At 38.0% G+C, this 23,723-nt stretch overlaps 3 protein-coding genes across 4 annotated transcripts; 1 reads left to right on the top strand and 2 right to left on the bottom strand.

Annotated features, from left to right (window-relative positions):
• Positions 1-7,437: 7,437 nt before the first annotated feature.
• LOC121770484 (chlorophyll a-b binding protein CP29.1, chloroplastic-like) lies at positions 7,438-9,377 on the bottom strand. Its single transcript, XM_042167217.1, has 3 exons — positions 9,330-9,377; positions 8,616-9,254; positions 7,438-7,952 (listed from the first exon to the last, which is right to left on the bottom strand). The coding sequence occupies exons 1-3, from the start codon at positions 9,375-9,377 to the stop codon at positions 7,587-7,589; spliced, it is 1,053 nt and encodes a 350-aa protein (XP_042023151.1). The 3' UTR covers positions 7,438-7,586.
• Positions 9,378-13,980: 4,603 nt separating this feature from the next.
• Positions 13,981-16,467, top strand: LOC121747051 (high mobility group B protein 1-like). 2 transcript variants are annotated; one of them, XM_042141037.1, is made up of 8 exons: positions 13,981-14,111; positions 15,139-15,214; positions 15,328-15,447; positions 15,529-15,586; positions 15,696-15,740; positions 15,836-15,916; positions 16,013-16,081; positions 16,242-16,467. In XM_042141037.1, the coding sequence occupies exons 1-8, from the start codon at positions 14,006-14,008 to the stop codon at positions 16,278-16,280; spliced, it is 594 nt and encodes a 197-aa protein (XP_041996971.1). In that variant the 5' UTR covers positions 13,981-14,005; the 3' UTR covers positions 16,281-16,467. The 2 variants fall into 2 exon arrangements, with proteins under 2 accessions (XP_041996971.1, XP_041996977.1); XM_042141043.1 differs by having other exon boundaries at positions 14,052-14,182.
• Positions 16,468-16,514: 47 nt separating this feature from the next.
• On the bottom strand, positions 16,515-18,361 carry LOC121747041 (E3 ubiquitin-protein ligase AIRP2-like). The gene is made up of 5 exons (XM_042141027.1): positions 17,985-18,361; positions 17,487-17,637; positions 17,337-17,403; positions 17,024-17,258; positions 16,515-16,949 (listed from the first exon to the last, which is right to left on the bottom strand). The coding sequence occupies exons 1-5, from the start codon at positions 18,047-18,049 to the stop codon at positions 16,742-16,744; spliced, it is 726 nt and encodes a 241-aa protein (XP_041996961.1). The 5' UTR covers positions 18,050-18,361; the 3' UTR covers positions 16,515-16,741.
• Between the last annotated feature and the right edge of the window lie 5,362 nt (positions 18,362-23,723).

Here is a 23,723-nt window from a genome sequence, read left to right as displayed (position 1 = left end):
TAGCCCATTGTGGCGAATACTATTACAGAAATAACTGCTCAGGTGAACAATGTCAAAGACCTTGTGCCCTCTATTTGGAAGAGTGATCGTCCCTTAGTACACCATGCCGGGATCGCCTAGAATGAGTGGTGTAGCTGAAAGACGAAATATAATTCTTAAAGATATGTGAAGGAGTATGATTTGTCATTTTTTTAACACATTTGCTTTGGGGAGAGGCATTAAAGACTATAGCATATATTCTCATTTGGTCATCCAGAAAAATTTAGGGATTTTTAAAATTTTATGATCCCACAAAAGGAACTAATTTGGGTCGAGATATATAGTATTCTTTGAGGATGTTGAGTTTGGGGGGAAGAATGTATTAAGGAACATTACTTTTGAGGAGGAGTCTGTATAGACACCTACTACTGCTTCTGACAATGTTCAAGTATCAATTACTATCATTGAAGAAGAAGCAGATTAAGAACCTCAAGATGATAATGTTGTATACATTCAATCTCATGTGGATGATGTCATTTAAAGTCAATCTCAACAACCTCAATTAAGACTCTCGTAAATGGTACCACAATATTTTATAAAGTAGTTCTTTCATTTTGGATTCAGAAAGAATGCTATTGATGGTTTTGTTTATCACAAGTTCAGTGGGAGCAAATGCATCTTCTTGGGGAATACTGCACAACACCAAGAATCACTCTCGAAGAAATTTGAGGTGAAAGATCTTGGGAGAACCTCTTTTGTATTTGGAATCGAAATAAATCGAGATAGCTCTCGAGATATTCTTCGGTTGTCACGAAAGGGATATATTGGAAAAGTGCCTAAAGTATTTGAGATGCATAATTGCAAGTAAAGAAATGCCCCTATGACTAAGGGAGACAAACCTAGTCTCATTCAATGCCCTAAGATAAATCATGAGATTTAGAAAATGCAGAAGGTTCCATATGCTTCGGCGATTGGGAGCCTAATGTGTGCTCAAGTGTTTATTAGACCTAATTTGGTTTTAATTGTTTATATGTTAGGCAGATATCTCAATCACTCGATATGGATCATTATGAAGCAGCGAAACGGGTTATGAGATATTTATAGAGAACTAATCATTACATGCTCGCATACAGAAAATCAGATCATTTGGAGAGATCTTAAGGAATTTTGTTTCTGATTTTGTTAGTGTCAATACAGTAAATGATCCATTTTAGGTTACGCGTGTCTGTTGGCCGTGGAGCCATTTCGTGGAAAAGTGCTGAGCAAACACTTGTAGCTACTTCTGCCATGACAACAGAATTCGTAACTTGTTTTGGGCATCTAGTTATTGAATATGACTGTGAAATTTTGTCACTAAGCTGCATATTGTTAAAGGTATTGAAAGACCACTAAAGTTATGTTGTGACAATAACCCTGCAGTATTGTATTCCAAACAACAAGAGCTCTGCATATTGTTGTTTTCCAAACAACAATAACACTTGTAGCTACTTCTGCCATGACAACAGAATTCGTAACTTGTTTTGGGCATCTAGTTATTGAATATGACTGAAATTTTGTCACTAAGCTGCATATTGTTAAAGGTATTGAAAGACCACTAAAATTATGTTGTGACAATAACCCTGCAGTATTGTATTCCAAACAACAAGAGCTCTGCTATGCCATAGTTTCTTGGTTGTAAATTAAAGTTCAGAATGGACAAATACCTATAGAGCATAAGGGAACGCATTTGATAGTAAATTCGTTCACTAAAGGAATAACACTCAAGGTCTTTCATGGGCATATAGCCCAAATGGGTGTTATATTGTTTAAGGATACTTCCGTTCAATGGGAGTAATTTTGGTTATTGCTCTATATTGTGTTTTGAACATGCAGTTATAAAACTCATGTTATTCTCTGCAGAAATAAAGTATTATGTTTTGTCCATTATTTGTGTTATTTGGTTTTGGTTTGATCTCATTAAGAATTTGGGAGGACCAGTTGGAAATAGGCATGTATGATCACCTTGCATGAAATTTTCATGCTACACTCCATAATTGATCTGTTGTTGATTATATTTGCATATGTGATTACTGATGGGTTTAATCATGAAAAAATATGGTGACTGCCTCTTTAGTCCTATGACGGTATGGTTGATAATAAGATTGTTCGGGAATACACTATGTGATAGCATATTTGAGCGCTCATTCGGTTTGTACACGTTTATTTGGTGTCATGTGTTGCCCAAGTGGGAGATTGTTAGAATTTTTGGGCTTCCACATGACTAATTTAATTTGTACGGCTATCTTTCAGTTGTCCAATTAAAGTGATCCAATAAAGATTAAGTTTGGGCTTAAAAGTGTATTTATTTGTTATGGAAATAAGTGTAGATACCATGTGGGATTTTCTATTTGATGAGGGACCGAATAGAAAATAAAGGGGTTTATATTTAATATAAATATAAACTAGGGTTATGGTCCCCAGATGTCAGAAGAACGTTCAATATCTCTGTATTCTCTCGGCAGACTATTGTGAAGGACGTCTCTGATCGTTTGGAAGATCCATAGCCGCTGCAAAGCAATTCCACCGTTTAATTCGTTATGGATCAAGGTACGCTTCCGCTCTACAGTTTATGCTGCTTCTCCGTCCTTCTTGGTTAATCATCATAGAGAGCTTTATGTAATTGTTCACTCAATTATTCCAACACATCCCGCCCATCCCTGCACACCAAGGGTACATATTGTAGTACCCGAGCATCATCGGCGCCATTCCAGGTATCATCCCGGACATCGGTGCACTTCTACCAGCGTTTCCCCCAACGCTAATGGGAAACATCGGCGTTTGTGACTCCCTCGTGGCTGGGGAATCACTATCGTGGTGCTCCATTTATCTTCAAAAGAAATGGAAGTAAAGAGAGAAAAACTCGTTAAAACAAGTGAAGCGAATGAAATGAAGTTCAACGAGCCGTATATATAGAGTTTTTTTTTTAAATAAAAAATCGGGACGTCCTTCGTGGCACCACAATGGTGGACGTCACGACGGACGTCGTCGGAAAGTCGCGGACCTGCGGTGTCCGCAAGCGACGTCCGCGTCCGCCGGTCTCTCGCCTAATGGCGGACGCCCGCCGGGACGCCCGCCGCTGCTGATGCTCTAAGATCACGGGGAAATAGTAACTACCTACAATTTATAAATAATTGGACAAAGGGTCACAAAATAAAAAATATTCGAAATAAGGTCTTAACCGTAATTTTGAATTCCAATCGAAATAATCATGAAATTTACTCTCTCCGTCCCGGGCTACTCGCCCCTTTCCTTTTCGGCACGGAGATTAAGGAATGAGTGTATAGGAAAATAAAAAATTACGGCTGTAGGTGAAAATTTTTACTAAAAATGGAAAGAGTGCAAGTAACTTGGGACGCCCAAAAAGGAAATAAGTGCGAGTAGTGTGGGACGGAGGGAGTACTAATTTAGACTTGTTCGCTATAGTGGAAAATTTCGAGACTTACACGTAATATATTGTCGATAGTTATTGCAAATTGACATTGTTTTTTCATTAATAGATGTTTAAATTACTGTCATTAACGTACATGTATGATTTCTTGATAATATATTAGAGGTATAATTCTACCAAAAAAATTTATCATTGAATAAATACTAGTAGTAATATATCCAAAAGTATTACTACTACTTTTAGCTGATTTTTATAATTATTGGAAAGATCAAAATTTCACTAAAATCATTACAATGAGACCACAGCGGAGAGCACACCGCTGTACGTCCGTCCGTGCCAGTGGCACGGCACCGCTGTCCACCGCTGCGCTCTTACCGCTTGCACGGCGCTGCTCTTAGCTAAGAGCACGTTCGTGCCAGCGAGCAGGGCGACGTAGCGCGTTTCTATTGGTTGTTGGCATTTTCTTTTTTTTTTAAAAAATCGAAAATAATACCAAAAATTAAAAATATATATATTTTTGGATTCCCAAAAATATACAGATTTTATTACCAATTTTTTGAATTTTTTTTGAAATTTTTTCAAAGAACTTTAATCCAAAATCATCTATAAATACACACATTCATCACCCATTTGGGCGAAATTCGGCCACGAGTAGTGAGTTTTTTAATTTTATGAATTTAATTATGTAATTTTTAATTTTTAGGATTTAAATTATGTAATTTTTAATTTTTAAGACTTTAATGAAGAAAATTTTAATTTTTAGGATTTTAATTATGTAATTTTTAAGTTTTTTGTAGTTTGTCATATTATTCCGGTTATTTTTAATGTATTTTAATATTGTGGAAATGTTTTTATTTAAATTGAATAATAGAATGGTGGGACCCTTGAGCATGTCCTTGCGGAAGAGCACGGATGTGAGCGTTGTGCTCTTACCTAAGAGCAGAGAGTAAAAGTGGGTCCGGGCCCATATCCGTGCTCGTTGGCAAGAGCACGTGGGTGGATGCTCTGAAGGTGGTTTGAAACATGAACATGGGCTGTTTGATTTCTGGGAATCCACAAAAACATCTCATGTGGGGCCCCACAGTAAAATGGGCATCTTATCATATCACGTTTAATTCGGCATTGTTGGCCTTGATAATATCTATTCTTATTTTTGTAGGTCCTTTTATATTTCCTAGAAAATATGCACTTTTTATAGTTTTCCTTTTTAGTTTAAATATCCCCTTTTATAGTTGAACTTTTTTAGTTTGAGATAGGGTTTCATAATTGAGTCCGTACAATGATAGGTTGATTTAGATTAGGGTTACTTATGCAAAATGCTAGTAACAAAAATAGAAAGACATGAGATACTTATAACATAAGGTAAACAAAAAAAATAGAGAAATGCTATTTTCTTGTTTTCTTATTTTTTTTTATGTCTTTATACTATTAAATGGAAATAAAATTCATATAAATCCACTATAATTTTCTAGATATAAAAAAATATGTCAAGACCAGTTAATAAGGAAATTTCAAGATTATAATAATCATAAATCTCGAAAATCTATCCATAGGTTGTTCGTACCCAGTAACTTACAATAACTTAGATGACATCCACATCGCATGGTTTTTCAGGTAAAATAATTATATTTTACTCCCTCCGTCCATAATAAGTGTCCAATTTTTTCATTTTCGTCTATCCACCAATAAATGTCTCATTTGTTTTTTTTACTATTTTTGGTAATGGACCCCCCATTCCACGAACTTTATTTCACTGACATTTTAATATAAAACTAATATAAAAAAGTAAGACCTATCTTCCACTAACATTTTCCCCTCATTTTCTACCATATTTCTTAAAACTCATGCCAGATGTATTGGTGGACAGAAGGATTATATTTTTTCAGATATAACAATTATTTTTTATGTTAAACAAAGTGCGCCCCTGATGTTTTTTTTCCTATACAGTTTTCTTCAAATAAAAGTTTGTATCTTCGACTCGAAAATCAGTATTTATAGTAAATTTAATTACAAATATACATTTATAAAATGAATATGTTATCGATCAATAGATCTTGACTTATCAAATGATCTTATACAAATGTTTAATGTTTTACGCTTAAATTTATTTGTAGTCCTATCATTTTAAAGAATAAAAAGGACATGGTTTTTATCATCTCTTTGAAGAACAAGTATTTTTCGTAGCAATTTTATGGTCGAAATCAAAATTGGTTTGTGAATTGTGAGATGACATATTGTTTATATTTTATAATCTAATACCGACGTCACTGATAATAACTTTTCAACCAATGAACCTATCTTAGTACTTAGTAGTAGGTTTTTTCATATCCTCGTAAGAACCTCTAGCTTCGTCGTTGATAATAATTTCTAAAAATTATTGTAAAATTCAAATGTGACTTAGATAGATACTGTGATCAAATACTAACTTGTACCCAATGTATCATTCATATGCATTGTTTCAAAACTAAAAAGAATAATACTAGCAAAGCAAAACATAAATAAAAGAGAAAACTAAAAAAATACTTGGGTGTGTAGTAGTTTGTGTAGTAAGTGGCGAAGCCACGTTTGGGCTAGGGGGCCCCTGGTCCCCCATCAATTTGTTGATTGAGTATATATAATATATGCAAACTACTCTAAAAGTATAGTATTTATGGCGCAGTTGGTTTGAGGTGTAGTCTTGTAACTCAGAGGTCGACATATTTAACACATTTTATACGTATAAGAATTTGGAGAAGCCCAAAAAATATTTATATTACGGTTCGGCCTACTAAGTAAACTATTCGACAATTTAATTAAATTACATTGGCTATACAAGTAGATGGCTCATCAAACAGTAATGGGCCTCATGTTGTAGTGTGGAGCAATGATGCCCTAATAACGAATATTGTAAAAATTAACCAGAACTAATGTAATTAAACTATGTGAGGGATAAATAGAAAAATTGATTGTGACGTTTGCATGTATGTTGGCCCTAAACTTATAAAATATTATTTGGAGTCCCTATGCTTTGATATTTACAAGTTTTTTGTTCTTTTACACTTTTTTCATTTTTTCCTGACTTGAAATGCCCTCCAAGCCATTTTTATACTTTTTCTTTACCAATTTCTTTATGTTGGCACACTTTAATCTCTTTCTTCCACTCTCTCTATTTTGGTTGTGAGTTTATCCACCACTTATCTATATTAGTAGTTATTACCAAGTTTTATTGTTATTATAATTTATTCACCTAAATTGTGTGTTTACTTGAAAACTAATGTAACTAATCTATTGGATTTATCAGCATATAAAGGTAATAAAAGTTTCTTCATGCATAATATCATAGTTTTGCATTTGAAAATAGTTTGTGAATTTCAACGTATAGTTATTTCTTGGCATTGCATAGATGACATTATCACCAAAATTTGTTTGTATGTTATCCTTAATGATAGATCAATAAACAAGTTACGAAAGTGTTAGTCTGGTGCTCGTATATCTACTTCAATTTTATTATGTTAAGATTGATAAAGTAATAAATTCATGTGACTGAGTCCATCGATAGCACTAATGAGAGTATAGACAAATAAACTATTTAAATGCAAAATAGAGAAAGACAGAGGGAGCAAGAAATTAAAATGTGACAACATAAATGAGTTGATGAAAAAAGTATAAAAATACCTCGATGATTTGGGAGGATTTTAGTCTGAAAAATATACAAAAGAACTAAAATCGTAAAATATCAAAGTTCATGGATCACCAATGATACTCTTAATGTCCAGGGACCGCGCATACTTGGAAACGACAAAGTCTATTTTATTTAATTCACTCATCAAGAGTAGTAGTATAGTATTCTAAGATATAAATGGGAGTAGTTTAATTGAGAACTATCTTTGTAATGTCACTTAATAAATTATTCAGCTCTTAATAGTTCTGAATTGAATCCTTCACACTAAAAGTATAACTATCAATTGATACGTCTATTCTTAACCAAAAATTAATTACTTATATAAAGAATAGTGATGAAACTCGATAACCTTTTGAACACATTTCATGAGTTTTTGGTTAACAACATATCATCATGTCCATGTAATAAAACGAGAGAGACAAAATATCACAATTTTTACATGAGAACACCCATAAATTCATTTTACATATAGCATGGATTGATTTATGTCCTCAACAAAATATATAAATTAGCAAGTGATCAAGAGAAAAAGCCGAAGGTGTCCAAAATGGTGGTGTGGAGCGGGTCGCTCAAATGGGTCACCCAGTTGTTGAGCGGCCCTTTTCCAGTGGCGGCCGCTTGGACAGCGAAGCCCAGGAACCCCACCATTGCGAGACGAGCGTGTTTTATCTCAGCTAGTTGGAGTGTCTCCTTCTTCTCTGGGTCGGCCGCTAGCCCCAACGGGTCAAAGTACGACCCGCCAGGGTACAACCTCTTTTCCGGGTCAAGCTCCGCATTCCTCTGGAACTCAATGTACCCGATCACGAGCACCTCGATCCATATCAATGTGGATATTGTGAAGGGCAATGGTTGTCCTAGGTACGACGATCCCTCCACCAGCTCTACCTATATAATATAAAATCAACATCAATTAAATTTATTTAAAATTTATTAAAATTTGTAATCATCTATCAATATAAAAAAAGATATTGACGGCTAATACCACAAAACTTTTGAAAAACAAACTTTGTACTTGACATACAATATCATGGAGGTGTGATTAATTTTTAACTCTTTTTAAATTGTTAACTTACTAACTCATCAAAACAGCGTATTATAAATGTCAATACGACGACATTAATATGTTAACATAAATTCAATTGACATACTTGTGTCTCTAGGTTGATGTCAATATTTAAATCTCAACACAAAGACATAAGTATATCATTCAAATTTGTGTTGACATATTAATCTTGTCGTGTTGACATTTTTAATATACCGCATTCATAAATTGGCTAGTTAGCAATTTAACTAAACTTAGTTGTTGATTTTTTTCAATCAGCGACAAAATTTAACTACATTAAAATGAGATGGATAACCATATCTGGCTTCTAAGGACTTTATAATCATTATCACTATCATTTTTCAGTAGTAACATGATGTAATAACAAATGAAATGTAGCTAGATTTTGTTGCTGGAAACAATTTAACAATTATTTAAGTTCGTGATATTATATGTTTATGTTTAAAGTTTGTGGGAAAAATTGAACAACTATGTAAGTAACTTACTTTGCCGGCATCCTGCCAGGTGATGCCAGTGAGCCACTCGACGGTGAGAGCGCCGAGGGTGGCGAGCATGGCCCACCTGCCGTGGATGAGCTCGCATTCCCTGAACCTCTGGAGGCCGAAAACCTCGCTGTAGGGCTGGAACGGAGTGGACTTGACGTCGCTGAGCTCCGTTCTAGTCCCGATGATGTCTCCCGCCAAATTCTTGGCCAGATTCTGATCGAGCGAGTCCAAATCGAACTGCAAGTACTCGGCCGGCTTCCCGAGGCCGAACGGGTCGAAGCCGTAGTCACCGACGAGGGAGCCGTCGAGATATTCGGGAGCCTTGGCGCCGGGAAACCACAGCGGGCGGTCGGTGTTGAAGCTCTTGGATGGGGATTTCTTCGGCGCGGCTTTTTTGCCGCCGAATCCGAAGCGGGCCTGGACGCGGCCCGACCCGGGGTGGACGTCGGAGAGGCGGATGCCGATGAAGGACGAGGCGGCGGCGGCGGTGGACATTGTGGAGGAGGTGGTGGTGGTGATTGGAGGTGGGAATTGTGGTGATTTTGGGGTTGAGATATAGGATTTGAATTTGATGATGGAGATCGAGATTTTTTGTGGGAGGGGAGGATTGGAAGCGTTGGATTGGGGGAGTGGATCGATCTAACGGCTGTGGGAGCCTCCGCCTTATCTGATTCTTATCTTGAGTGATTTCAATTGGTGCAGTGCATTGCATACATGGCGAGTTTCTGTGGTGGATAGCGACGCCTTATATCTCTTGTCCATCCCTTTTTTTTTATATCAGGTAACGTGGGACGAAGGGAGTATTATTTAGGACATAGAGTTCACAATCCACTGAGGTGATGTTCGATTTCAAGATAAAATAATACTAAAATATAATTTAGGATTGAGTCGCGAGATTATTTTAGTTATATGGAGTTAGCTATGACTAATTATTCCATGATTATCCATCTAGGATTGAATCGTGAGGTTAAATCTCACGAACCAAACACAATACAAATTTAATCACAGATACAATCTTGCAAACCGAACACCCCTAAGACTACTTTCACTATTTTTTTTCTTTTTTCCTCTCTTATTTTATCCATTTTACATTTTCTTTTTCCTACTTTATCAATTTTATATTAAAATTCATGCTATTTCAAAAGTTTTTATTTTTGAAGGATGAATTTGTAGTAATTAATTAACAAAATTTTGTAAATATAATGACGCGTATTCGATTTTGTGAATTAACTCATTTAGTCAATCCACCCAAAACGCATTGAGCCCAATCAACAGAGGCCCAAAGTCAGAGCTCCTCAGCTCCCAAAACAAAAAAAATTGTGTATGTCCACGTGTCGTGTCCTAGTTAACTTTGCGCATAAACAAACTGGCTAAATCGGTTCCACCTCCAACAGTTCAATTATCTTATCTACATAGTTAAACCCGGAACCGTATGAACACGATCCGAAAAATCAGCCATCAAGTATTCCAAAAACTGAGTATCCAAAAAATTGTCTTAATCATCTTCTTGGAGCCTCCACAATAGGGACGGATGTCCCGATGGACACCCCGCCACGTCATAAAAACATCTCACTGCACTGCCACATCATAAAGACATTTCACTGCACAATAACAGACATCCCCAAGGACATCCTGACGGACAAACACAATAATAAAAATTCACAAATTAACAATTACGGAATTAAAATTTTGACACGAGTACGGGAAAAATGCAACCATTTTATTTATAAAAAAAGCATACATATTTAAATTAAAAAAATACATAGTTCACCAAAAATAAAAACCATCCCAAACCAAAAAACGATTCAAACAAAGTACATGTTATGCCTTGAATCTGTATAGTTTGCCGCTAGCCGAATGAGGGTCTCGCGCCCCCGGCCCGACGGTATGATATGCTTTTGTTTTAGGCCTTAATTTTCGACGATAATACATGCGTTAGAGTTTTTTAAAAAATCGTATATATAGAGTTTGCAACGAGCCGTATATATAAAGTTCGCAACGAGCAGTATATATAGAGTTTTTAAAAAAAATCGAAAATCGGGACGTCCGCCGGGACGTCTGTCGTGTCACCGCAATAGCAACGTCACGACGGACGTCCGCGCACAGCCGCGAATACCTGATGTCCGCCGAGGACATCCGCATCCGTCTCAAACGTCGCAATAGCTGACGTCCCGCACGGACGACAGGCACGCCGGTCCGACGTCTGCCTGGACATCCGCTATTGATCGGAAACCATATTTTGATCGGAAACATATTTTGAGTATCGAAAAACAGAAACCACCCGAGACAAGACAATTCTTGTCTGAAATCTTTATTTCAAAAAGAAAATACTACTTCTTCCGTTTCATTTTAAGTGGAACATTTTAAATTCGACATAATATTTTATATAATTTTATTTTATGAGTAAATAGAGAAATTAAAGTAAATGAGGAAAAAAGTAAGAGAAAGAGTATTTAAAAATATGTGATTTAGTGTTGGATATTTAAACGAGGGACAGAGGAGTATATAATTAGTCAAATTTGCAATTGACAGCAAAGAAAATGAACACAAACAAATTAAATAATCATACTCTGTATTAACTAACGGCAAATCAATAACATAACTTAAAAACCAAAAAGCATTTAAATAAGATTATATACACTTCAAATAAAGCATATATCTGCAATACACGACAGTCTGATGCTGCTACACCTTTCCCTGATGAAGAAAATAAAATGATATGACTAGAAAATTAAAATCTTTATTTAAAATAATGTCGAAGATAAAATATACTCACAAAATACTGCTCGCTGAAATAAAACTAGAAAGTAATGTAAAACCGAAGACAAAAACAACAAAATATAATTATTTGTTTGATAAGAGCATCAGCAATGGCGCCCGTCCAGATGAAATTTCGACCGGCGTGCCGGAATTTCACGGTGGACGTCCGCCATTGTGCATGGTATGCACGGATACGGAATTCCGCCGAGGATACCGCAGTTCCGCGGCGTTACGCGGAATTCCGTCGCGATGGGCGTGCGGACGTCCGCGCGAATTCCCGTTTATTGCATTAATTTTTTTTAATTGTGGGAAGTCCTTCGGGAAATCCTTGGGGATGTCCGCCACTGTGCAGTGAGAATTTCTTATGACGTGGCAGTGTAGTGAGAAGTCCGTATGACGTGGCAGGAGGTGTTTTTGGGAATTTCCCAGGGAATTTCGCCGGGAATTCCGCGCCACTAATGCTCTAATCTGATCTGGTATCATCCAAAACCTGAAATCCTAAGAGCATTCACAATGAGACTGGACTTCACATAGACCTCACATAGTCTTCACACTGCCACATCATCAGCACTAAAATTCTCCTGCCACATCAACTGGACATCAAATAGCCCTCACATAGCCTTCTCACTACCTATCTACATCACTAATAACAATTATATAATTTAATTTACAATCGTATCAATATACGGAATTTAATTTACGAGACAAATACGGGAAATTCGAATAATACTATTAAAATTTAAAAAGTACATTAATTTAAAAAAAAAGTACAATAATTTTTAAAAAGTACAAAAATTTAAAAGTACAATTAAAAAAGTAAAAAAAATCACTCCTCGCTGCCGTCCTCGTCTCCGTCGTCGCCCAGCCCTTCTTCACCGTCGTCGCCGCCGCCTCTGTCGCCACCTACGCCGCGGCTATTCCCGCCGGTCTCCCTCCTCATCGCCTCCAATTCTTCACACTGGCTCTGGAGCAATACACGAAGATAATCCTTCACCTCGGGGTCCACCGCCGATTGGAAGTCGGCTAGGGTCTTCACCATTTGAGCGCGCGTTTGTTGGCGCGCGAAGAATTTGAGCTCCTCAGTAGACCTGCCGAGGGGGGATGCCGAATGGACCCCCTGGGAACTCGGGATGCCCTCCATCGCAACCTGTTGCGCCCGCCTTTGGCCAACCGGGCGAGGTCGGTGACCGAACGAACGAGGGGTCGGGACCTCCTGGGCCGTCTCGGGGAGGTCTGTCGAACCACCGCTGCTGCCGCTATAATCTCCGGTATAGTTCAGTTTCTGCTTCTTCGCCAGCCATCGTCGACACCTGCCCGAAATTTCTCCGACTCGTTGAGCACAACGTAGCAGTTCCAGTAGGTGAACTCATAGTACTTCTTCTGCGGATCGGGGTAGGCTCTCTCCGCAATCCTCCTGCAGTCTTCCTCTGTTTGGCCACTGGTCTGCATGCGGAGGGCGTTGGCGTACAAACCCGAAAATCGAGAGACGCCAGACCTGATTCGGTCCCAGCACTTCCGGCACTCCTCCCTGGTGCGCGGTCTCCCTTCAGGGCAAAATGCCCTGTAGGCTGCGGCTATCCTGGCCCACAAGTTGACGATCCTCTGGTTGTTCGAAACGAGAGGATCGTCGCAGACACTCACCCACGCCTTGGCAAGCGCAACGTTCTCCGCGTCCGTCCACTTCCTCCGGACCCGGCTATCCTCCTCCGGCTGCGACGACTCGCTGACCTTCTTGGCCTTGCCCTTCTTCTTACCCCGCCCTACTCCCTGGCTTTGAATGAGAGTTTCTGGAACCTCGTTAATATCAAAACCCAAGTCCGCTAAAGAGAAGGTCTCCGTATACTGTGCATCCGTTGGGGTCGATGTGTGCGAAGAACCGGTGGAAAAATCAAAAGTCGGCCGATAGGCGTTGTCTCCCCCGGGCGTCCCCTACGCCGGTGGAATCATCTGTTGCGCCGGTGGCTGCATCCCGGGTGCCCACCCCGGCATCATCTGCATAGGGGGCTGCATGCGGGGTGCCCACCCCGGCATCATCTGCTGCCACGGGTACATGTTGTAGTACCCGGTCATCGAAGGCCAACCACCTCCCCCAGGAGCCGGGGAAGTCTGGGACCCTACCCCGGGAGACGGGGGAGTCTGAGACCTTACCCCGGGAGTCGGGGGAATCTGAGACCATCTTGTACAGAAAGAAAGATAGAGAGAGTACTCGTTAAAACAAGTGGTGCGGATGAAAATGACGTTCAAAGCGCGTATATATAGTGTTTTCGAAAAAAAAATTAAAAATTAAATTCTGACGCCGGTCTGACGCCGATCCGGGGCCTACAATGGCGCCGTGAGGATCGACGTTAGAACCGGCGTCACTACACGAATTGACATGGGTACGTCGAAATTGACGCCGATATCGCTGACGCCGGTCGCAATGGTTCGGCGTCAGAACCGGCGTCGGCGAAAAATCGGCGTCGCGATTTTGACGCCTCCATTGCTGATGCTCTAACAATTTTATTACCCGTACCCGAAACCCGAGTTTACGGGTAATGGAGAAATCGGAACGGGACAGCAAACGGCCTCATTTGCCTAAATCTGAGATTCTCCTTACCGGCTGGGTCGGTACCCGTTAAAGTAATGGTTCTATGCTATCCCACTTGCTATTGCTGGGGACGCTCGTACTATATTCCTCTTCTTTCTTCATTACACTTCTCTCTATTGACCCATCACAGATCGCTTCTTATCTTCTTGGTATGTTTTTCATTATCAGTTTCACATTATTTCTGCTGCTGAAATCTAGGCCTCCGATTTACAGTTTGTTGGTAAATTTTTTTTTTTGCATAATATTGCTCTCTGTATATTGATGCTCAAGTGGTTTTCTGTGAAATTTTTTTGGGCTATAATGATTTGTGTAGTTTAGGTAGTTATGAGCTTATTTCCTTCTTAATTTTTCGGAAACGGTTGATTTTAGTGTTTTGAATTTAATTATTTGCCTTTTTTATTTAATTCAACTATGTTTAACTACACCACATATGTAAAAAGCAACAAAAATCCCATTCCTTCATGTAGCCGTTGCTTGTTTATAATTCTACTGGTTGATTCAGTCGGCCCGATGCATCGTCTGCCCTTGTGGGAGGGCGGGCGGACGATGCCGCTCCACATCACGCCCGTAAATTAGTCCTATCGTCCGCCCCATTGCGGGTGTCCGGACGATGAAAACGCACTTTTTCCCCATTTTCTGATATATAAATATAACTCTTTTCTCACATCAATTTCTTCTTTCCCCAACTCAATCCTCTCTCACTCTAGCAAAATGAATCCTGACGACAACCTCACTACCACAGCGGGCATAAATAGGGCCTTGACTCGGGCCCTATTCGATTGTGTGGCTAGGGCTACGGCCGATTGCTTGGCCAAACTTGAGCGTGAGCATCAAGAGTCGGAGCAGGTCCTTAGGCTAATCCAACGTGTTGTACTCCTTCGGCTTTTTTAATAAAATGAAGTTTTTCATATTGTGGTCTTAAATTTATGTATATTTTGCTATTTTATTATATTCGAAAACAAAAAAATTAAAAATGAATACAAAATAGTTGTTAAAAAGATATGGCGGGCTATAGTCCGCCCCATTGTGAATGCCCTCAAGCATCACCAGTTTTCGATTTTGTTTTTCTATGTTTATTTGCTGCACGCCTTTTATACGTTTATACGTTTATGTAGCTTCATGTGTATACACCATTCTGGCAACTATATCCAGAGTTATGGTTTTCGTGACTTGTAGATATGAAGACCGGTAGCAGGAGCAGAGGGGCTACGAGAAAAGAAACTAAAGATGCATTGAAGCCTGTCGATGATAGGTTGATAAATCATTCTAGTGTGTGTGTGTTTGGTTAATCTTGCAATCTCATTGAGTTTATGCTGAAGTATGATGATATTATACGTATATTGATTGCATGTTTATTCGTTTCAGGCGCGCTGGGAAGAGGAAAGGTGTCCAAAAGGAAGATACACGGAAGAGTAAGAAGGAAAAGACGGCTATTAAAGACCCAAACAAGCCCAAAAGGCCCCCAAGCGCCTTCTTTGTATTCCTGTACGAGCTCCTGCATATTGCATCGTAGAATAGATATTTTCTCATGCTGTTATCACATTCGTGGTCAATCTGCTATCACAGTGAGGATTTCCGGAAGACCTTCAAAAAGGAAAATCCAAATGTGAAGGCCGTCTCAGCAGTATGGATTTTGTTCTATTGTTAGTAACTTATTAATAATGCTGAATTCAAGTTTATAGATTCTGAATATAATTAACTTTATGTTTTTTTTCCGTGTGTTTTTGCTATAGGTTGGAAAAGCTGGTGGAGAGAGGTGGAAATCCTTGTCCGAAGCTGTAAGTGCTGTGCTACTCTCTCTAATAGTATTCGTATGGCTTGGTTTTGCTCTTTGAAGTCGGTCGACGCACTTCTCTCACATTCTAATTTTCAGGAAAAAGCTCCGTATGAAGCTAAAGCTGCGAAGAGGAAGGCTGAATACGAAAAGCTTATGACTGCTTACCTCAAGAAGCAGGTGAATGCACCTTTTCTATACGCTTCCACACTTAATTTGATCGTAAGAATGCTAGCTTGAGCTGTATCTCAAAGTCCCGTATCATTTGATTTGAAGGAGAGTTCTTCTGACGAGGATGATGAAGGTTCTGAGAAGTCGGCATCTGAAGTTCATGACGATGAGCAGGTATGGTTGCCTACTTACTATGTCGTTTTGTATGCTACTTTGTTCGTTGTTTTCATTCTTGGAGTTCATTTTGACTTCCATAGTTCTAGTTTACTTTGATAGCCTTCCTTGATGTGTATTTTGGTTAAGTTTGTTATGTGACTGACGATATTATTCACAGGAGGAAGATGAGGACGAAGGTGACAACGACGATGAGTGAAGTTAAGAATAACTCGTGAAATGTGCGCTGTGAGTGGACGGTGGCCTTTGTATGTTTTTGTGCCCTACATTTTGCTATGTAAAATGGGACAAGCATGATGTGCACGTAATCTATGTATCGTATATAGCTCCTTATCGTGCGAGCGCTTTAGCGTTGTTAATGTCAATGCTCTATGCTCTCTTGTTCATGTGTTGATTCAGATGGAATTCATCTACTAATATGCACCTCTAAACATAAAAAAAGCTATGTAAAATTACTTATTTGATGGATGTAAATAATTATATTATATACATGTAATAATCATCAGCATCAGATGAGAAGAAATCTAGAGTTCTCACAATCGTGCAAAGCTTTGTTTCTGTTTAAAATCGCCAAACCATATATACAGTAACAAATGGTATATAAATAAAAAAATCACCTGACATGCTGTACAAAAAATGGACAAGGATAAAAGCCCTTGTTCAAGAATGAGGATCACAAGAGACCACCATCAGATTCGGCACGACAAGGGGCAGTTTTTCGATGTACACGACCAGTCGCTTCTGATTTTCCCTTGCAATGGTGGATAAGTCAGTTATGTCACAGTTGCTAGTGTGTATCCAGAGCTCCCCGGAATCCATCCGCTTCAGACTATCCCGACAGAACGGACATGACTGAGATTTGGCGCGCCTGAGCATGAAGCGTAGTTTTTGAGTAAAATCTCATCACAATATTTACAAAGCGTATAAAAATCGAGACTTTACCAGTCTCTGTAGCACTTAACGCACAAAGAATGACTGCAACGAGGCAGGACAACCTTTGTGTTCATTTCCATGCAAATCCCACATTCTTCCTCCCTCTCGATTTCAATCTCGGACAATTTCCCCTTGACCGTCTCATCTCTTCTCGTGTACTTAGTGTCACAGAGCTCTCTCTGCTTCCTCTCCTCGGCATCAGTGATCCCGTTGTGAAGTTGCAGCAAAGAGGGGAATATCACTCCTGAATCAAAGATCAAGAACTAACGTAAAAACATGGCAAGAAACGCGGTGATATGAATGAATCTATACGTTAACTCACCATAGAACTCCCTCAAACTCGCCTTCCTTTCATGAATAGACACGGTTGTTTTACCATTACCATAAGCCTAAAATCACCAGCCACATCATCAAGATTCACCCCGATGCAAACTAGCACAACGCACGATATGCATAAAAACCACGAAGCTACCTTGTAGATAAGGATCCGAATAAGCCCGAGTGCACCGGCTAGGTGACAATCAGTCCATTGAACAAGGAAGAAAAATATATGCGCGCAAGGGCTATACGATAGTCTCATCTGAATGCAAGCACCATCATATGCCCTCGGATAATCCGATGCCCTGTATCTCAACATCAGATCATAAAAGAGATGACTTTTACATTAAATCCACCCAAAAATAACATCTTCAATGATTTGCCAAATGTAACCCTAAATTTACAAGATGCCAATTTTTTTACAACTAACATTAAAAGTTGATTTAAACCCCTACAATCATACTCCTAATCACCTTCCTTTGCTATTTAGCTACACAATTCTCAAAGATTTAAACCTGCTAGCATCAAAATTATATCTTCAAAGTAGATATTTCAACTCCACATAAATTAAAGCATTAAAAATAAAGATACAAGAGTGGATTTAACAACAAATTTGCCTACCCTAAAAATCAACAAAGCAAAAAAAACCTACAAGGTGTTGGCATGTTGAATATCAGCTTCAAGCGCTTTGAGTGAATCTTTAAAAGACTTCCTCATCACCCTCCCACTTCCTTTCTCTCACTCCCATCCAATTTTCACCCAAATATTCTACTCTTTCTTCACCCTCTCTCTCCTGAAATGATCGAAGACTCCACCTTTTTTCACAGAACGTTCAAGAAAGAGGAAAAAAAAACCAGACCCACAACACAGAATATAAAATCTAGCAATTGTTATTGTTATCCCCTAAAAAGGGCAAATCAAAGATTGATAATTTAGATAGGTTAGTGAAAGAGTGATGGCGTTTTGGCTTGGAGCGCACGCTTCAATTACTGCAACTCTTTACTTTCATTAACAAATCAGTAGTGTGTGTGTTAGGTGTGTTAGTTTCTTTTGCCTATTTTAACGCAATCTAAAGCTTGCCTCAAAAAGGGGGCCCAATTCCATAATCTTTTACTAATTCTACTACTCTACTAATTACTTATTAATCACATAAAATAAAAATACATACAATCACTGACAATTTCCGTCAGCACTAGTCCACGCTAGTATTTTTATTTATTTTTATTTCAATATTGTTGAAATTATTATTGATATTATCAAACTAAATATCGAACTCTGAGGCCATCCACAATGCTGTTCCCCCACCGTTCCTAAACCGTTCCTTAAACTACTATTTGCGGGCCCCACTGTACCTTTTTACTTCATTCCTTAACTAAGGAACGAAACCTGCAACCCTTCGTTTCTTATCCGTTCCTTAAATTACTATTCATTCAATTTCATTTTTTATTTTTATTTCCAACCCAATTCAATTAAAACAAACACACTTCATTAAAATTAAAATAACATTACAACTTAAAATTCAAAAAAATAGAAAAAGACGTAATTAAAATCCTAAAAAAAATAAAAAATGACATAATTTAAAATACAATTTTATAGAGACAACCAAGAATGAGTTTGTCCCACATCGAAAGTGGAACATAAAACATTCAAGGATGTCTCTATAAAATAGAGATAACCAAGAATGAGTTTGTCCCACATCGAAAGTGGAATATAAAACATTCAAAGATGTCTCTATAAAATAGAGATAACCGAGAATGAGTTTGTCCCACATCGAAAGTGGAACATAAAACATTCAAGGATGTCTCTATAAAATAGAGATAACCAAGAATGAGTTTGTCCCACATCGAAAGTGGAATATAAAACATACAAGGATGTCTCTATAAAATAGAGATAACCAAGAATGAGTTTGTCCCACATCGAAAGTGGAACATAAAACATTCAAGGATGTCTATATAAAATAGAGATAACCAAGAATGAGTTTGTCCCACATCGAAAGTGGAACATAAAACATTCAAGGATGTCTCTATAAAATAGAGATAACTAAGAATGAGTTTGTCTCACATCGAAAGTGGAACATAAAACATTCAAGGATGTCTCTATAAAATAGAGACAACCAAGAATGAGTTTTTCCCACATCGAAAGTGGAACATGAAACATTCAAGGATGTCTCTATAAAAGAGAGACAACCAAGAATGAGTTTCATAAATTCGCAAGCCCATCAAATATATATGGGTTAATACGAATTTCTAGTATTCATTTATTTGTAAAAATTATTTTTAAATATAAAAAACAATTTTTATAAATAAAAAATATTTTTTTAAAAATTCATTTTTTTTAAAAAAATGAATTTATTGAGTCAGCGTGACGACGCCCACTCGCGGGCTGGCGAGTGGGCGTCACGCACGACGCAGGGCGAGCCACGTCGCCGAAGCGCGTGGCGGCACGGACCGTGCCGCGTCTCGTGCCGACGGCACCCGGGACGGCATGGGAACGGAACCGCGACGAAACGCAGCGCCGCAACGCGTTCCGCTACGGTTTCGTTCCGAAGGAACGAAACGCGGAATGCCCGCGGCCCGCGTTGCGGGTGCTCTGAGTAGTGTATATTTTTCAAATCTGATGATTAAAGTAATTTATAAAATAAATATCAACGGTGCGTACAAATAGTGAAAGAACTGCAGTCTCGGAGAATTTATGCGGTTATTTTGGTAAGATGCTTTTTAATATATTTTCTTTTAATAATAACTTGGTTTTTTGAACTTGAAGCAAAGATCTTTTTCGGCGGAACTAATAAAGCAATAATAAATAAATAATGGTTTTAAGAAAATTCTAGCAATGTTAATTATGAATTGTGTTTTCAAGTTACAATCAAGATATTTCAACTAATAATCAATATGTATACCGACAATAAAGAGATGGCGATTAATTTTTTCATATATGTAATCTGCTGGCCCTATTTCCAAATGCCAAATCATCATAATCTTTCACCATATAATTGCACCACCATGACTAGCTGCCACATGTCGCTCCAAATCTTGAATGAGTTTATTAAAGGGCTCACTTATAATTCACAAAATAATTTGTCTCGTTTTACTCTGCACACAATTTAGTGAGCATATCATTTTACTACTTCATGTACGTGCAACTGAAATAACACAATTCCTGAGTCGGTACAGAATTTTAAAAATTATTAATTAATATATTTAATTAAAAAGAAAAATAATAATTGTAAGTATTTAAATAGAAAAATATCAATGTCATCTTATTGAGTAAACATGTAGTGGGCCCCATAATACTTTTTGTTTCGTCTCTTAATGAAGAGACAATACCTCAAACCATTCATCTCTTACCATCTTTTCTCTTTAGTATTCTTGGGTCTCACTAATTCATTTCATTTTTTATTTTTTTCAATAAATTTAATTTATATTTTAGATTAAATATTATTTTAATACTGAAATTCATAAATGTTCGAGAACACGAAATTAAATAATTTAAAATCCTACTAATATTTTATGATGTAGACGAGGTGAAAACAATACTGGTGATATCATTCGGGTTTTTCCATATCTTTTCGCAACAAAATAGGTTTAAGTTTAGGGTTTCGTAAGCAACAATATTCATCAAAATTCTATATCTCGTCTATCTAAATCAAGAATGAAGGATGTGTGGGAGAAACGTTATGAGCGTTGACTCATCTACTCATTTCCAATAAAAACATTTCATTTAACATACTATTCATTTTAAAACTCAAAAATTATAAATTCAAATCCTAAAAAAGAAAAAATGCATAATTGAAAAATACTCCCCCTGTCCGCGAATATCAGTCCCGTTTTTTCATTTCAATCTGTCCGTGGATAGGAGTCTTGGTTCATTTATACTATAAATGGTAATATACCTCACATTCCATTAACTCATTTCACTTGCAATTTATTCAAAAGTAATATAACAAGTGGGGTCCATATGCAACTAACTTTTATCCACCCACTTTTCTTTAACATTTCTTAAAACACGCACCGAATAGAAATGACTCTTATTTGCGGACGGAGGGAGTACATTGTCACGACCGCACTTGCTAGGGGTGTTACAAACGAGGCGATCGTGACCAAGGGACAAACATATAGAATAGCATTTAATGATTTCAGTTCATAAGAAAGACTCAATTAGCTTAAAAGAATAATATTTTAGTTCAAAAATATATATATATAGCAGCGGAAATAAGGTTTCAAAGAGAGTCAAGGATGACGCCTATGTATGAAGACACAACGCATCCAAATTCCCTATGCCGACTCAACATCCACTGCAACTTCCCGCTCAACCTGCACATAGGGAAAACACATGCAGGGCTGAGTACTTGTTGTACTCAATGGGCTCATGCCGAAAACATTTTTAATAAAAACAGTTATGTCATCCATACCAGTGATCTCGAGTTTTATGAAGTTAAGAAATATCACGAGAACACAAAAATATTTCAAAGTATGGCCAGACAATCAATCTCCCCATTTTCTCATCAATCATTCAATCACATTCTCTTTCCATTGTGCGACGAAAGTGTGGCCACACTATTCGCCCACGAGACCGGCCGACTAGCAAGGACGGCTCACGATCCCACCTGTGTACACTAGCCTGATAGGGTTTGCGGCCCTACTCAGACCCGAATTCGTTTAACATAGCCCTATAGCCTAATGGAGCGCACTCACAAACTAGGCATCAGGCACAATCTCATCATCAAAACAAACATGACATGACATAACACTTTAAACCACCCTTATTACACCATAATCATACTTTTGAAAGCGTAAAAGAGTTTAGTAAAAGAAAGTCCACCTCGTCTGCTTAAACCATTCAATATCCATTTAAGGCAACCCTTGTTCCTCGAGCTCACGTATACTCAATCACCCTTGCCAACGACAAAACAGATCAGCCTTTCGTAAACTTATATTATCATGCATGTCCTATCGTTCCTTTTATCATTCTCTTACCCATATATAAATCATGTATATCACTTATAACATAACAATATAGTCATCTTGTAAAGATAAAAAAATTGGCAGAACTGCGCAACCATTTTGTAAAAATCATTAAAAATTCACCCGACTTCCGTTGGGGCTAAAACTTTACCAACATGCAGTAGACTCATCAAATAACTTCCAGTTTAAATTTCATATCAAAATACCCCCTTTTGGTCGGTCAATTCGGAAACGTAACCTACTGGTCGAGAAAACATTTTCTGGCAGAATTGCACAGTCAACTTCAAAAATTCACCAAATATTCATCCTTCATCGTATGACGCTAAAATTTGGTCACAACACATTAGACACATTCAAGTTCACCCAGTTAAAATTTCACACCGAAATCATATCATTTGGTCAGTAAAAACATTTATGCAACTCTCTGATCGGAACATAAAATTCTAGCAGCACTGCGCAGTTCATTTGAAAAATTCACCGTAAATTCATACAATGTCCAATAAGGCTGAAATTTTCACACAAGACTCAGAAGACACTTCAAAGTTTCATCTAGTTCAAGAATCACATCAAAAGGAGGTCATTTGGTCGGTCAAACAGATTTCGAAACATTCTGGCCGAGAATACCAGTTTATGGCAGAATTGCGCAGTCGACTTCAAACATTTTTTAAAAATTCATTTCTTGACAAAAAAGGCTGAAATTTATACGAGACACAGAAAATACCTTGAAATTAACTTAGTAAAATTTTCATACCAAAATTCGACCGTTTGATGGGTCAAATACAGATCATAAGTCACTGGTCGTGTATCACAGATTTCTGGTTCAAGTTCGAAAATAGGGTTTTTAAAACTTCCACAACACAACACCGATTTTTCATGCTCGAAAACACATAATCATGCTTACACGTTCCTCATACACATATTTGCACATAAACTCATATTATTCACCAAATATTTCAATCCAACACACATGATTTCAATCAACAGCGCAAAATCAAACAAGTTCTTACGAAACACACTTTCCCTCCCGTTAAACTTGCGATCTATCAAACCTACACCCTCTACATGTATGTAGGACTCAAGAACATGGTCAAAACGGGTAGGATGATAGAAAGTAAACAATATACCTTCTTGAATCAAGAAAAACGAACGGTAGAAACAAACGTTGACACGATTCGTCCCTCTCCCTTCACCGCTGCCACGAATCCGCCGTCGCGGATCCGCCGCCATCGGCTCCTCCTCTCTCTTCTCTCTCTCGGATTCTCGATTTCGAAAGAAATGAAATGAAATGAAAGGAGGTTGTATTTATAGAAAATATTTTCATAAAAGACAAAAATTCACGTCTTTTCGTTTCGATGTGACGCGTAATTAATGCGGCGTTGAAAAACGTGCCTGATGTGACGCGATTCTTATCCAATTGGAAAACGTGC

This window comes from Salvia splendens, chromosome 1 (genome assembly GCF_004379255.2).
Source record: "Salvia splendens isolate huo1 chromosome 1, SspV2, whole genome shotgun sequence".
Lineage (NCBI taxonomy): Eukaryota > Viridiplantae > Streptophyta > Magnoliopsida > Lamiales > Lamiaceae > Salvia > Salvia splendens.
Note: the sequence above shows the minus strand (reverse complement) of the source record. Positions and strands in the feature narration are given on the sequence as shown.

What these genes read in the sequence shown, in the direction of transcription:
- LOC121770484 (XM_042167217.1), bottom strand. Translation starts at nt 9,377, where the DNA reads ATGGACAAGAGATATAAGGCGTCGCTATCCACCACAGAAACTCGCCAT. An exon ending in CCACCACAGAAACTCGCCAT is followed by an intron (nt 9,255 to 9,329) that starts GTATGCAATGCA and finishes CACAGCCGTTAG; the next exon opens with ATCGATCCACTCCCCCAATC. An exon ending in CCTGGCAGGATGCCGGCAAA is followed by an intron (nt 7,953 to 8,615) that starts GTAAGTTACTTA and finishes TATATTATATAG; the next exon opens with GTAGAGCTGGTGGAGGGATC.
- LOC121747051 (XM_042141037.1), top strand. Translation starts at nt 14,006, where the DNA reads ATGCTATCCCACTTGCTATTGCTGGGGACGCTCGTACTATATTCCTCT. An exon ending in TTGAAGCCTGTCGATGATAG is followed by an intron (nt 15,215 to 15,327) that starts GTTGATAAATCA and finishes TATTCGTTTCAG; the next exon opens with GCGCGCTGGGAAGAGGAAAG. An exon ending in ATGTGAAGGCCGTCTCAGCA is followed by an intron (nt 15,587 to 15,695) that starts GTATGGATTTTG and finishes TTTTTGCTATAG; the next exon opens with GTTGGAAAAGCTGGTGGAGA.
- LOC121747041 (XM_042141027.1), bottom strand. Translation starts at nt 18,049, where the DNA reads ATGAGGAAGTCTTTTAAAGATTCACTCAAAGCGCTTGAAGCTGATATT. An exon ending in ATTCAACATGCCAACACCTT is followed by an intron (nt 17,638 to 17,984) that starts GTAGGTTTTTTT and finishes GTTGAGATACAG; the next exon opens with GGCATCGGATTATCCGAGGG. An exon ending in GTTAAGTGCTACAGAGACTG is followed by an intron (nt 16,950 to 17,023) that starts GTAAAGTCTCGA and finishes CTTCATGCTCAG; the next exon opens with GCGCGCCAAATCTCAGTCAT.